Consider the following 12,508-nt stretch of genomic DNA (forward strand, 5'->3'; position numbering starts at 1 on the left):
AAATACCTACACATATTGTTGGTGTATTCCTCCCAGTCAAAGCCCCGGGAGCCATTATCCAGGAAGGTCTCGTTCACGTTAATTGGCCATATTACACACTTGTTCCTCAAATTGCCCATAAACAGCTGCAGCCCAATCAGAGCAAAGACACTGAGACAAAACACCGTCAGGATCATCACATCCGACAGCTTCTTCACTGACTGGATCAGGGCACCCACAATGGTCTTCAGGCCTGCGGAGAGGAGAGCAAGACTGGAAATCACTCCTGCAGAACGCAAAGGAATTGAAAACCCAAATATATATGGTACCTTATCCTGGCTATGGGGTGGCAAAATAACGCTGCCATAAAGGGGTTGGGTTTTGGGAAGCCAACACTGTTCCTCATTAAACAAGGCTTAGTGATAAAAGCCAAGAGGACAAAACCTCATTTGTTTCCCAAACCATCTGGTCTGGAAAAGGAACCATCCACGACTCTCTGGTTGTGCTACTGGGGCAAAAATGCAGCATAAAACCCATTCGGATTGAAGCAAGGATTTGAGATGCAGGAACATTGGCCCATTAATTAGCGCTTCTGACATCAAGTAGGGTCAACTGGAGTCTGTAAATGAACGGAGAAGCAGGATGGAGGGAGGGAGGAGGAAAATGATGAACTTCTCCCACATTTTTATGTGAAGTTTGAGGAGCAATTCCCCTTTTCCCCATTCCTTGGCAGTTCCCAAAGTCAACCACCCACTTCACAAAGCTCAGCAGTTGCGTTTAACAAACTGCCTCCTCTGTGCACGAAGCCATTAAGAGCTTCGGGAACGCTCCTACTTAGGGCAGCAATAAAATACACCAAAAGGGAACAGCTCAAGTCAAAGTCAGCTGGAAATGCTGAAATTCAGAACAGAGAGATCTGAGAGGAGATGTTGCCACAGCTCAGGCACTGCCCATTGCTTAAAAAAACCCACTTTAAAGCCTTTCTTTTTGCCCCAAAAGAAGTAGCTCCTCCTCCTGTACTTTAATTCATTCTATGAAAAGGCACCTACTGAAAAGTTGTGTGTTCTGCACTGTGCTCCTTTTACTCAAATTTGGCCCATTTTTACATTCCCAAAGCATGCACTCTATCCATGCCTCAACACCTCTGCTCTACCCCCATCTCCCAGTGCTTTCATGTTTGTATCAATGATGCTGGCACTAAAGGAGTTGTTATTCTTCTGAAAAATTTAAAGATTAAACCAGCAGAAGTATTTTCAAGTTCGAGAAATTATTTCAGTCTTATTTCAAGACTCAGTTTTGGTCAAGGAGCCAAAATAAACTGGTAAACAACGGGATGCATGAGGACCCAGCTCAGAAATAAAAGTAGGGGAGGGTAGGGAGGGTAGAGAGGGTAGAGTAGGGTAGAGTAGAAAGGGTAGGGTAGAGTAGGGTAGAGTAGGGTAGAGTAGGGTAGAGTAGGGTAGAGTAGGGTAGAGTAGAAAGGGTAGGGTAGAGTAGGGTAGGGTGGGGTAGGGTATAGAGGGTAGGGTAGAGTAGAGAGTGAAATAGGGGTGAAAAGAAAAGGGTGGGGGGGTGTTGTGAAAGCAGATCCCTGAATACAGGGCTAGGTTTAGGGTCTCTGTCTGAGGTCACATTCAGCATCATGCAATAAACCTTGGACAAGAAACCTCTCTCTACCAACAGAGGGTTTGGATCCATACCAGGAACAGAACGAGTCTAAAACAAGTAAAAGGGTTTTTTTTTTTTTTCATGGAGGAATAATTTTTTAGCAACGTCTTTTGTTTCCTTTCAAAGCTTTTAAGTCAATGCCAAACCCCACTCAAACACCAAGAAGGCTGTTTGCTGCCAGTTCTGGCAGACAAGCGCCCATTACAACATGGTTTGCATGCTCATCCCGTCTCTCCACTGCTCTGCTCTGCACATGCAGCCACTTCCCCAACAGTTGTGTTTCTGTTTTGCATGGTGCTCTCTCACTGTGGCCTCGAGCCTCATTTCGGGTGTGATTTCATGTGGGATGTTGTCAGGCTGATGGCACTGGAAAAATCAATTAGCAATAACCAAAGTGCCAATGATAAGCCGCCATGCGTTGATGTGGTCTAAGGAGCCTTAATATGAATGCAGTATTTTGATACGGTTCCATACAGAGCCTCCATCTGCATCAGCTTTATCCAGTGGCATGTAATGTCCTGGTGGGGTCTCCCACTTTTATCTTGTCCATAAAACACCATGAGGATGATTCCAATTATTGACTGGAAGACAATTAGCACTTCTCACGACAGTAAGATGACTTCCTCATTAGGCACAATGTTAAAATGCCTTTTCCTTTACAGAGTGAAGCAGAAAGGGAACCCATTTATGTTGAATATATTCACTTCTGCTCTTGGGCTTGATAAACCTAATTCCACATCAAGTAAGCAGAAAGGTTGATCACACAAATGCTTCACGTTCCTCATATATTGCCAGTGATAAAACCAAAATGGGAGCAAGGTTTGTGCTTTGGGTCCATGCTGCAGAACCACAACTGGGGCAACCCTATCCCAGAGTCTAACCCACACAACCAACCCATGTTGTGAGTCCTGGCCGTGGATAAATGCAGTGCACCCAATGCTCAGCCAGGACTCCCTCAGCTGGGTGCAGGAAAAGTGTGGCTGCACTGAACTGAGAGCTCAGATCCCTTCATCCTTTGCTGCCATTTGATACAATGGGAAAATTCAAATTGGTTTTGAGCAGCATGGAAGGAATGATAGAAAACTGTTCTACTCCTTTCCATAGAAAGGCAGGGCATGCTGCTGCACATACAGCAACCAGCTCGTTAAAGCTGCGTCGCCTTTGTTTTTAATACGATTACAAAAGCAAAATCCAGGCAAAATTTATTCCAACAACGATGCTTCTCTTCAAGCAATGCAGTCAATACCTGTGGCAGCTGATAGAACCACAGCTGCACTCCAGGTCTGCCCAGTGCACTGCTAAGAGCAATTACCAAAATACTTTTTGCTCTCTGTGTGTGCACTGCCAGACATTAAGGGAGGGAAGAACATTATTCTCGCGTTCTCTCATTCAGTGCAAGGAAAGCGGGTGCCGCTTGAGACCATCATGCACAACAGCCACGTATATCTGATGGGTTTAGCAGTCTGGAATGGGGACAAAGTGATGGGCCCTTATAAATCCACAGTTCATTTTCTGGTAAGTGTATATGAGAGAGTATCCTGAGTAAGGAAAACTCCTGTTGTCAGGAGAATAAGATGAAGAAATAGGAGAGCAAAACACAGCAAGTGGTTCCTGAGGGTGAGATGGGTCAAGCACCCAATAGCTGGGAAAAAAAAAAAAATCACAGCTGCTTCACAGAATCACAGAATCACAGAATCACAGAATTATAGGGGTTGGAAGGGACCTCTAGAGATCATCGAGTCCAACCCCCCAATGAATTCAATGAATTGAGTCTTAAGCCTGACCTTAAAATGAGGGACGCTCCTGAGGAACCACCTGCACGAGGTTCTGCACATGTCCCAAGTGTTTTCTGTATGGGGATGGTAGAGACTCTCACTTCTGATCATACTCTCAGTCCCTGATGCTCCATGGTCTCTTGCAGTAAAGAGCACTGCTCATTTTTTTGGCCACCCAGACAAAGGCCAGAAGCATCCCTGTAAGGGACAGCCCTGCTCTTGGGGTGCCATGCAAAATGGGCAATGTTGGGAATTAGGACCTGGGGCTTCATGAAAGCTCACACAGCAGTTTGAGCCCCAGAGCAGCAGAAAGCAGCAACTCATTCCAAACCCATCTTCAGCTCATTCTGGACTCTACTTTCAGTCTGGCTTTCATTTTGGAGATTGGAGAGCCACACGTGTACACAGGGACGGAGACGTATGGAACAGCAGGCTGCTCGTCCAATGGCCCAGGAGCCTCAATTTCCAACCATCCCATCCATACAGACTGCAAACCCATCAAAGATATCCCAGCGCCACTGGGATAAGCAATGCAGGACAAGAGGGGGGGGGGGGGGGGAATATCAAAGAGATACAGCAAGACCGGCCTTTAATGCTTAATGGTTCTCACCTGGAATTACAGAGATAGTTTTCAAAGCTCGGAGAACTCTGAAAGTTCTCAATGCTGAGACATTCCCCAGGTCCACAAACTCTGTGACATATCTGCAATGAGGGAGGTCACACACACACACAAAAAAAAAAAAGAAACAAAACACAATGACAATACACACGCCAAAAGAAACAAAAAAGAAGAAGAAAAACAACCAAAAAACCAAAAAAAAATAAACCACCACTACAGGACAGTGCAATACATCACTCACAGGGGCCCTGTACCCAACAGCTAACACCAACCGCAGGACGCCTTACCTGGAATTACAGAAATAGTTTTCAAAGCTCTCAGAACCCTGAAAGTGCGCAGAGCTGAAACATTGCCTAGGTTTACAAACTCTGTTATATACCTGCAGAATTAAACCAGAGTTAATGGCACCGTTGGGGTCACCCTGCAACACAGCTGGCTGTTTGTAGGAAACAGCTCGTCATTTAAAACCCTTCAGAACCGGCGTTTAAAAGGAGAGAGAGAACCCTAAAGGGAAATTTTAGTTTAAGGCTCTTCACATTGGGCCAGCTGCATGGAGGGACATTGAATTCTTGACTGCAGAGGGCATGAAAATGGGAAGCCAGCTCTACTGAAGAAGGGAACGTGGAATTCTTGGGCCAAGTGCATGGATGGACATTGCACTGACTACACAGGGCATGACAGTGGGAGGCCAACTCTATAAAAGAAGGGAATGTAGAACTCTTGGGCCAGCTGCATGGATGGACGTTGCATTCTTGACTACACAGGGCATGAAAACATGAGGCTAACTCTACAGAAGAAGGAGAACGTAGCACCATAGCCAAATATGCCAGGAGTCTTGGTGACATCGCCTCTCTTCATTGGGTTCAGGGCGATTCGCCTTGCTTTCCTCTGAGTCTTAACAAAGCATCACCACCTTCTGCTTTGCTTGCTCCACTCTAATCCATTTGGCTTCACCTGCGAGCCAACAGGTAGGTGGGATTATCCCCATTTTATAGAGGCATGCAGAGGGTAAGAGGCTTACTGCAGGGTGACAGAGTCAGATCGTATCCCCCTCTGCTGAGATGTCTGGTGAGAAGGAGGGCACCAAAAAGCATGAAAACGTGCTTTATTCAAGATTCCTCCTGCTGCAGAAGCGTTTTATTTCAAGAATTTTATCTTATTTTCTATGGTTTCCAGGCCTGGACTCTCCTACAGCACGGCAACCCCACTAGAAATAAGGGGTTATTCCATAGTTAAGTCAGCTCCAGTTTTGGCAGACTTAATATTAGTGCATTGGGCCTTTTAAAGGCAGCACGCTGTTACTTGTTAATTGATTAAGAAATAAAGCAGGTGACCAATCAACAGTGATCCTCATTTACTGGGAGCATGGCTCACAAAGGTTTACTCTGTGCACAGAGTAAAGTCAAACCAAAACGGCAGCGAATTATGGGTTCTCCAACTTTCATGTGCGAAGTCCAACTTTTCACAACTCTACTCAACACACAAAGTGTGTATGCTCAGGAAAAGCTGCAGCCCAGACCTTGGAATACAACCCAACCAGGGCCAGGTAGCTCATACAATTAAAGTATTTCAACTCTGGTTAAATTCAACTGCTCCCATCCCTTGAGAACCGGGCTCCTGAGCCTTCTGCATGGTCCTCCAGTCTTCATTGGCCACCATGGACTATGGGAGCCCAAACGTGCACATGTGTAATACTTCAAAACGTAGAAAAGGGAGGAAAATAAATATGTCTTCCACCAGCAACTGCCAGCTCACAGCCCCAGGTCCAGCTGCGAGTTCAGGCATCCACGTGAACTCCTCATTGTGAGCCCAATGGAAGCTGATCCAGCACAAGAGAAGAGGAGGAGGAAGGGGGAAAAAAAAATAGGTGTCTCCTTTCCTGACAGCGCATCTTCATCACAGACTGCTCAACCTGCAACAATTCCAGCATGCAAACCCAAAGGGGAAGGGGTGGTAGAGAGCGGAACGTAAAGATGCTTGGCTCTTAATCCTACACTCAACAGAACACGCTGCTGCTCTGGCACCTGAGCTCGTCTACAAGCTAGATACTATTGTAAAATCTTGTACCAACAAAGGCAATCCTTAGAAAATTGCTTTTTTTAAATAAGTTTTTTTTTACAGCAGCATCGCCGCTACATCCATAGAGTCACAATTGAGATCTACGCCTCCGTGCCAGTCTTTCTATTGGGAAAAAAAAGGTAAAAATCTAAGGATTCGCTTAAGCTTCCCTCAATTTATGCTTTCCCATCCACACCCACCCCCCTCTTCTTGAGGTCTCATTCCATCCCATGGGCCACAAATACCTGAAATAATCTGAAAATGCCACTTACGCCATCATGATCACACTGAAATCTAGCCAGTTCCATGGGTCTCGTAGGAAAGTAAAGCCATCTATACAGAAACCTCTGGCAATAATTTTCACAAGTGATTCAAATGTATAAATACCAGTGAATGTATACCTGTTAAAAGGAACAAAGAGAGCTGCGCTGAGCAATGTGCAGGAAGGTAACGCTAGGCATGCTAACAGGTGAATTACAAACACTTCTGTCTAAACAAAGAGGATAGAAAGGCAACTTGCACTCGAGCTAACCGAAATACAAATAAGAACAAGGTTCTGAAGAGAAGCAAAGCAACGTTCTGTATAAGAATAGAAGAAATATTACTTACTCCACATTCTTCGACCATTCGGGTGGGTTACTAAAAGTCATGAATACACAGTTGGTCAAAATAGTGCACATAATGATCATGCTAAATACTGTGGAACAAAGTCAAGGATCAAAGGCACACTGGGGTGGCTCTTCACATCAGCTCCAAAAGACCTCTGCATAACAACACAGCCCAACAATTCCCATTCTCTGCTCTATGTGCTACACCAACGAGCTTCCTGCAGTCGAGGGAGATAAGAACAGGGGAATATATACAAATAGTGCCTTTGTGTCTCTTTGTTCTCTGCTTTCTGGTATGCCTTTGCAATGCAAAGTTCACGTGCCTTCATAAAAACGCATTCCCAAGTAATTCTGTGTATTCAGGGTCATCAAAAACTACAACCTGCTGATACATCCCCCCAGGAGGGAGGAAAACTCTTGAGTAGCACAGAACCCAAAATGCCATTCCCAGCCTCACTCCCTAGCGGAGATTGAAGCAACTGGAGATGGAAAACCCTTTTCTTCTCGAGATGCGTGAGTTCAGTAAGGAGAAACCCCTAAAGCAACTAATGAAGGTGCTTCCGTAGATGTGTTTTAGTGTCACCTTCTGAGAATAAACCACCAAACATGGCAGTGCATCCCATCCAGTGCTGCTCCGTGCCTCCTCTCCTAATAGTGCATGCAGGTGAGGTTTCAGAGCAGCTGGAGCCCAGAAGCAGAGTATCTTGGAAGTGCTTTCTCGTTAGAAGAAAGGTTTAAGAGTTGCCAAAGGAGCGGGAAATTAGCTGGTGTCTAATTGCATGTAAAGTGCCTTTGGCTCCTTCTCCAAATATTAATTCTGTTTAACCATTCCAGCAGCTAGTTAAAGCTCAACTGCTCTTCATTGCGGAGCGCAATCTTACAGATGCCTGTTCCAATGCTTAGGATCGTAGAGTCATTAAGGTTGGAAAAGAGCTCTAAGATCAAGTCCAACCCAAACCTGCCCTCAGAATGCCCACTTATAGAGTTATCAACGTCAGAAAAAACCTTGAGGACCATCCAGTCCAATGGTCAAGCCATGTATTGATGGCAGAGTGGACACACAAAGGCACAATTTAGCAAGGAATACATAAATCAAACATTTACTTGATTGGATTTGACTTCTTCATTCAAAACAAACCCAGCTCCACTAGAACTGCAGTTAATAAATCATGATTGAATTGAGCAAGAAGACAACAGGACAGGCAAGAGATCTTTCAACCAATAAGGACAAAAATACCGCAGTAGTAAAAAGGATATGAATGTATCAAAATTTTAATAGCTATTCTTCTAAACAGATTAAAAGGACTTAAAATGTACAAGGCAGGTGTGGCACTAAATCGGAAGAGTGTTTTCCCTCTGTTTAGTACTACAAAGGTCTGCAGAGAGAGAAGAAAGAAAGGAAGAAAGAAAGAAAGAGAGAAAGAGTTAATGCATGAAAATCAAAGCAGGAGCAGCACAAAGAAAAGACCAACAGCTTTTATGGTACAGAAAATCCTGTGTTTTCTGCGTTTTTAAATGATAACCTCTTGTAAGAAGTTCCCATTAGGGTGAAATATACCCACCCTATGTCCCTATATACCCACCAGCACATCATGAATAATCCTACTCCACGCCATTTGTTTTGCTAGACACTACAGACAGCAGAAGCAACGTCTCCCATCCAGGAGCGCACATCTCCATCCCACAGGGCAGAAGCACTATCCCTGTCCAATACAGAAGAACCAAGTCCCAAGGTACCCAAGGATCACAAAATTCTTGGCACAACTTGAACCCAGCCCTCAAGCCACAGCCCCATGCATGAGCCCATCCTTACGGGGCAGTACTTGGGGTTGTGCCTCCTTCCCACACCTTGCTAACCACTATCAAACCTTACCTGCCAGGAGAGCACAAGCCCCAGTCACCGCCACATGCTCCTACTGCTATTAATCAGTGACCATTAGTGAAAATTAGTGAATTTAGGCTCCCAATGCCCTGCAGAGGGGAACCCATGGGGGCTCTCTGCCCACACAGCCATCGAGCTCCCCCAGGAGCAATGCTCTTCAGAGATTTGTCATCTCCCTCCTTGTAAGGGAAACAACACGTTTCAGCTCATTTGGGTAAATTAGGCCATTGAGCGGTGAATTATTTGAGAAGGAAACGAAAATCAGATTGTGGTTCGGTGCTAAGTGAGAAGTATTAGTTAGCACAACCGCTAATGCATCTCCCAACAAAGAGTGCTTTAAAGACAACTTGAGAGAGCTCTTGAATTGCAGCATGAAGAATTAATGAACAGATTACCTTGACACATAAGAATATTACAGAAGGCCAGAAGCTTTCCAAAGCTGCTGATTACAGGGTGCTCAAGGGCCTCTCAGTTTTAAGACCCAGCTCTCTCTTCTTTCCCAACATAGCAAACTCATCACGGCTCACCCAACACTCAACCTTAAATCTCTCATCCCCAAATTCAGAGGGGAATGTCCACCCCATGCTCATATGCTCCACTTGTAGCCCTAGCACAACAGTAACTCCCAACACTGCTAGCTTTTAAAGGAATCAAATCTCCAGCGTGACTGCAGATAAAGACATAAAATCCTGAAAACCACCACGCAGTGGTCGTGTGAGATGGGCAAGTTCCATTCTGCCTGTTCTATGTGGAGGAATATGCGTGCAGCAGCACTCCAGCCTGCAAGCCCAAAGCAAATCCACTCCTCACCTGGAGACCAACGCACGCGGCACCGCGGATGTGAGCCCAGCCAAGACTCAGCGCTGAGCTAGAAAAGCAAGCCAGGCTCAACGGGAAGCAGACGCAAGAGGCTCCGTGCTGAGGGTCACACACGTTTGCAAGAGCCATTTCCATGAGGAATGAGCCAGAAATTTGGCACACCCTGTTGGTAACACAAGCTGTCCAGCGATCAGTGACTGCCCACCACACACGAGCTCCACATTCTGCTTGCCAGCTTGGTCCACCTCCTGTTGCATGACCTTCCATGAGGCCGTTGTGTGTTTTCTCTTCCATGCTCTGTCCAAATTTCTCTCTTTCTGCTGTAATGCTCATTGGACTTTACTGCTTTCGATAAAGCTCATCATAACTGGGCCTTTCGGTAGCTCGGTGCATTCCAGTCTGCTCATCGATTCCGGTGGTTCCAAGATCTCCCAGGTGTATCTTATAAAATCCAGGGTAAATCTCTACTTGGCCTTCTAAATAGAAAGATGGGCACAAAAGCCAAAAAGCATTTGGCAATTTAAAACCTTCCCTTCGTTCTCCTGCACGCTGCTGACATATTAAAAGTCAATTTCAAAATGGCTGCACGCTCTTAAAACGTTCACTGGTTCGGGTCCAAGAACATCCTTAAGCTCTTTTAAGATCTGCTGAGGTGAAGCATAAGACTCAAGAGAAAGGCAATACCCGGAAAAAGGCATTTTGCAGTCTTCTTTTAAGAGACAACGCCTGGCTGAACTTCCAAAAGTCTCTGATGCTAAAGAGTTGTAGAAGGGTTCTGCTCATTTTAGCTTTCTTAATGTTGGCTGGACATCAAACTGGTTGGACATCAAACTGGTTGGACATCAAACTGGTTGGACATCAAACTGGTTGGACGCGATGGTTATAAATGCAATTGGTTGGATATCCAACTGGTTGGACATACTGGTTTCCTTAACACTGGCTTTAAACAGCTTAAAAACAGTTCACGTATAGAAGAAGCAATATCACAAAAGTCAAGTTTTCTCTACAATTATTTGCAAAACAGTGCATGAAAGAAGCCATGCTGGAGGGTACGACAGAGGTGATCGAGTGATGGCAAAAAGAACTCCAGATATACAAAGGTTTGGACTGATCCTGCTTCATGCTGGTTTTTACATTAAGCGCTTCTGTAATGGCTGGAAAGTGAGGAGGAGTGGGCAGAAGACTAAAGAAGAAAACAGCTTTATGAACAGCATAGGAACATATGGAACCACATTCCTACAGTGGTAACATGACGACTGCCTTACTCCCAATGAGAAGCAAAAGAGAGCAGAGACATTCTGAAAGCAAACTGAGCAAGTTCCTCTGACACAACTACTTCCAAGATGGATTTACAGGGAACTCCAGCACCCCAAATGCTGCAAGAATATGATTTATATATATACATATATATGCACAAAGAACTGAAAAATATTTTACATGCATATTGAATCTGCTTTTGGCTCATCAAGTTGTATTTCCTGATAGAGAAAACATTTTTCCACCCCTACAAAAAGGAGGAAAAATTACTCTTCAATAGTAGAGTTATTCATAGAGTGGGGAAAATAATTGCCACCTTCTGTTCATTTTAACCTTGTTTGAAGCCCAAAATAGGAAGAAAATGTGGCATCTTTCTGAGATTTATCAAATAAAACATTTCCAAAAAGATGCATTTAAGACAATAAGCAGCTTTCAATGTGCAATATCTGGAGATGTAGAAATTTAAGAGCGCCACAATCTGTCTATATAAGAAAACTCATTCTATCTCAGAAGCAGAAGGGATGCTGCTGCTTTCCAACCATCGCAGCCAAGATTCTCTCACCTCCCATTCCTGCCTGCTCCTTTTAAGCCTACTGAAGGGATGGAGTGGAGAAAAACATCGCTAGGCACCAAGTCCAAGAGAAGGCTTTTGGAGATGAAATTAAAAGGCTCATTTTTGAGATGGCCCCAACCTTTCGCTTCTTCCCTCTGTTCCTTCCTTGAGATGCTCATGAAGCTCAGTAATGGAATCCCTTCACAGGGTCATAGAGAAGTCCTAAGCGGAGGCTCTTGAAGCACGCGCTATACAATTGCTTCTCCCATGCTGCCTGCACACATTTCTGTAATTTTCCCAGTTCCACACCCTCAAGGTGACATTCTGGGCTGGAGGGCCCGTTTCCAAACCATGCATGTGACTTGATGAAGCTGCAAGTCACTCCATTGGCACATACCCGCAAGCAGGATCCTCAGGTGTCCATCTGCAAGATATAGGTGACCTCTGACAATCCCACTCTAGTGGAAAAACAGTTCTCTACAAACCCAAGGTTGATTTCTCCACTGAAACCAATCCAACTACTTGTAGAATAAGTAGGGACCTTATACTGACTCCTAAATGGAACAACTGCAGACGCATCTGAACCCTTCACCTTGCTCTGTAGCCATTAGGAAGGAGATTCACTGAGCAAAATGGATGGAAATTACTGAAGGAGAAAGGCCACAGTCTGGCCAAAGCCACATTCCGTGGAAAGGAAGAGGCAGGGAGTTGTTTAGAAGGAATGACAGCCCAAGCAGCCATGGGCAAGTCATGCTTCTACCACATGCTTCACACCAGGAATTGGAAGGTGACCATTATTTGTCAACACAAAGGAGCATGGAAGAATTTCTCTCTGGCAGTTACATTAAGACAAAGAGGAGATACCTCAGCTCCATAAACGGGTACCTGTGAGCAGATGGATTTTCCTGATCCGACCAAGTGTCATTGCTCTCACTTTGCAAAGCAAAGAAACCGAGTAGAGGAAAACAAAGCAGTTCAGACAAAACCACTGGGAAGTTCAGCTTGCCAGTTAAAATGCAGCTTTGGTTTCTTTAGATAAACTAAGATCGCTGCATCCTACTGCAAGGAAAAGTAACCAGCTGATTCGTTCCTATGCATGCTGTACATCTTGCTTTAAAAGAAAAGACCTGTGATGCAAAGCCTTCTGGCAAATGCTAGAGAGGAGGAAAAAAAAAATCTCTTGGAAAACTTCCCATGATTCAGGCAGATTCGCAATTCCTGATGATTCAGAGAAGGGCCTTTTTTACTGGCCTTAAAAAATTCCTTGTGGGAAGTCACCGACTATTTGAA

The 12,508-nt window shown here is 44.8% G+C and overlaps 1 protein-coding gene across 4 annotated transcripts in view; it reads right to left on the reverse strand.

The window, feature by feature from the left end:
- Positions 1 to 12,508, reverse strand: part of SCN8A (sodium voltage-gated channel alpha subunit 8) — a 50,257-nt gene that overhangs the window by 25,377 nt on the left and 12,372 nt on the right. For 3 of the 4 annotated variants that reach the window (XM_072358134.1, XM_072358135.1, XM_072358132.1), the window contains 5 exons: positions 7,964 to 8,083; positions 6,709 to 6,797; positions 6,372 to 6,500; positions 4,329 to 4,420; positions 11 to 232 (listed from right to left, as the gene is read on the reverse strand). In XM_072358134.1, coding sequence (XP_072214235.1) covers positions 11 to 232; positions 4,329 to 4,420; positions 6,372 to 6,500; positions 6,709 to 6,797; positions 7,964 to 8,083 — 652 coding nt within the window. Of the gene's footprint in view, positions 1 to 10; positions 233 to 4,032; positions 4,125 to 4,328; positions 4,421 to 6,371; positions 6,501 to 6,708; positions 6,798 to 7,963; positions 8,084 to 12,508 lie in introns of all 4 variants that reach the window. The other variant, XM_072358133.1, reaches the window with a different exon arrangement.

Source organism: Excalfactoria chinensis, chromosome 28, assembly GCF_039878825.1.
Source record: "Excalfactoria chinensis isolate bCotChi1 chromosome 28, bCotChi1.hap2, whole genome shotgun sequence".
Classification (NCBI taxonomy): Eukaryota; Metazoa; Chordata; class Aves; order Galliformes; family Phasianidae; genus Excalfactoria; species Excalfactoria chinensis.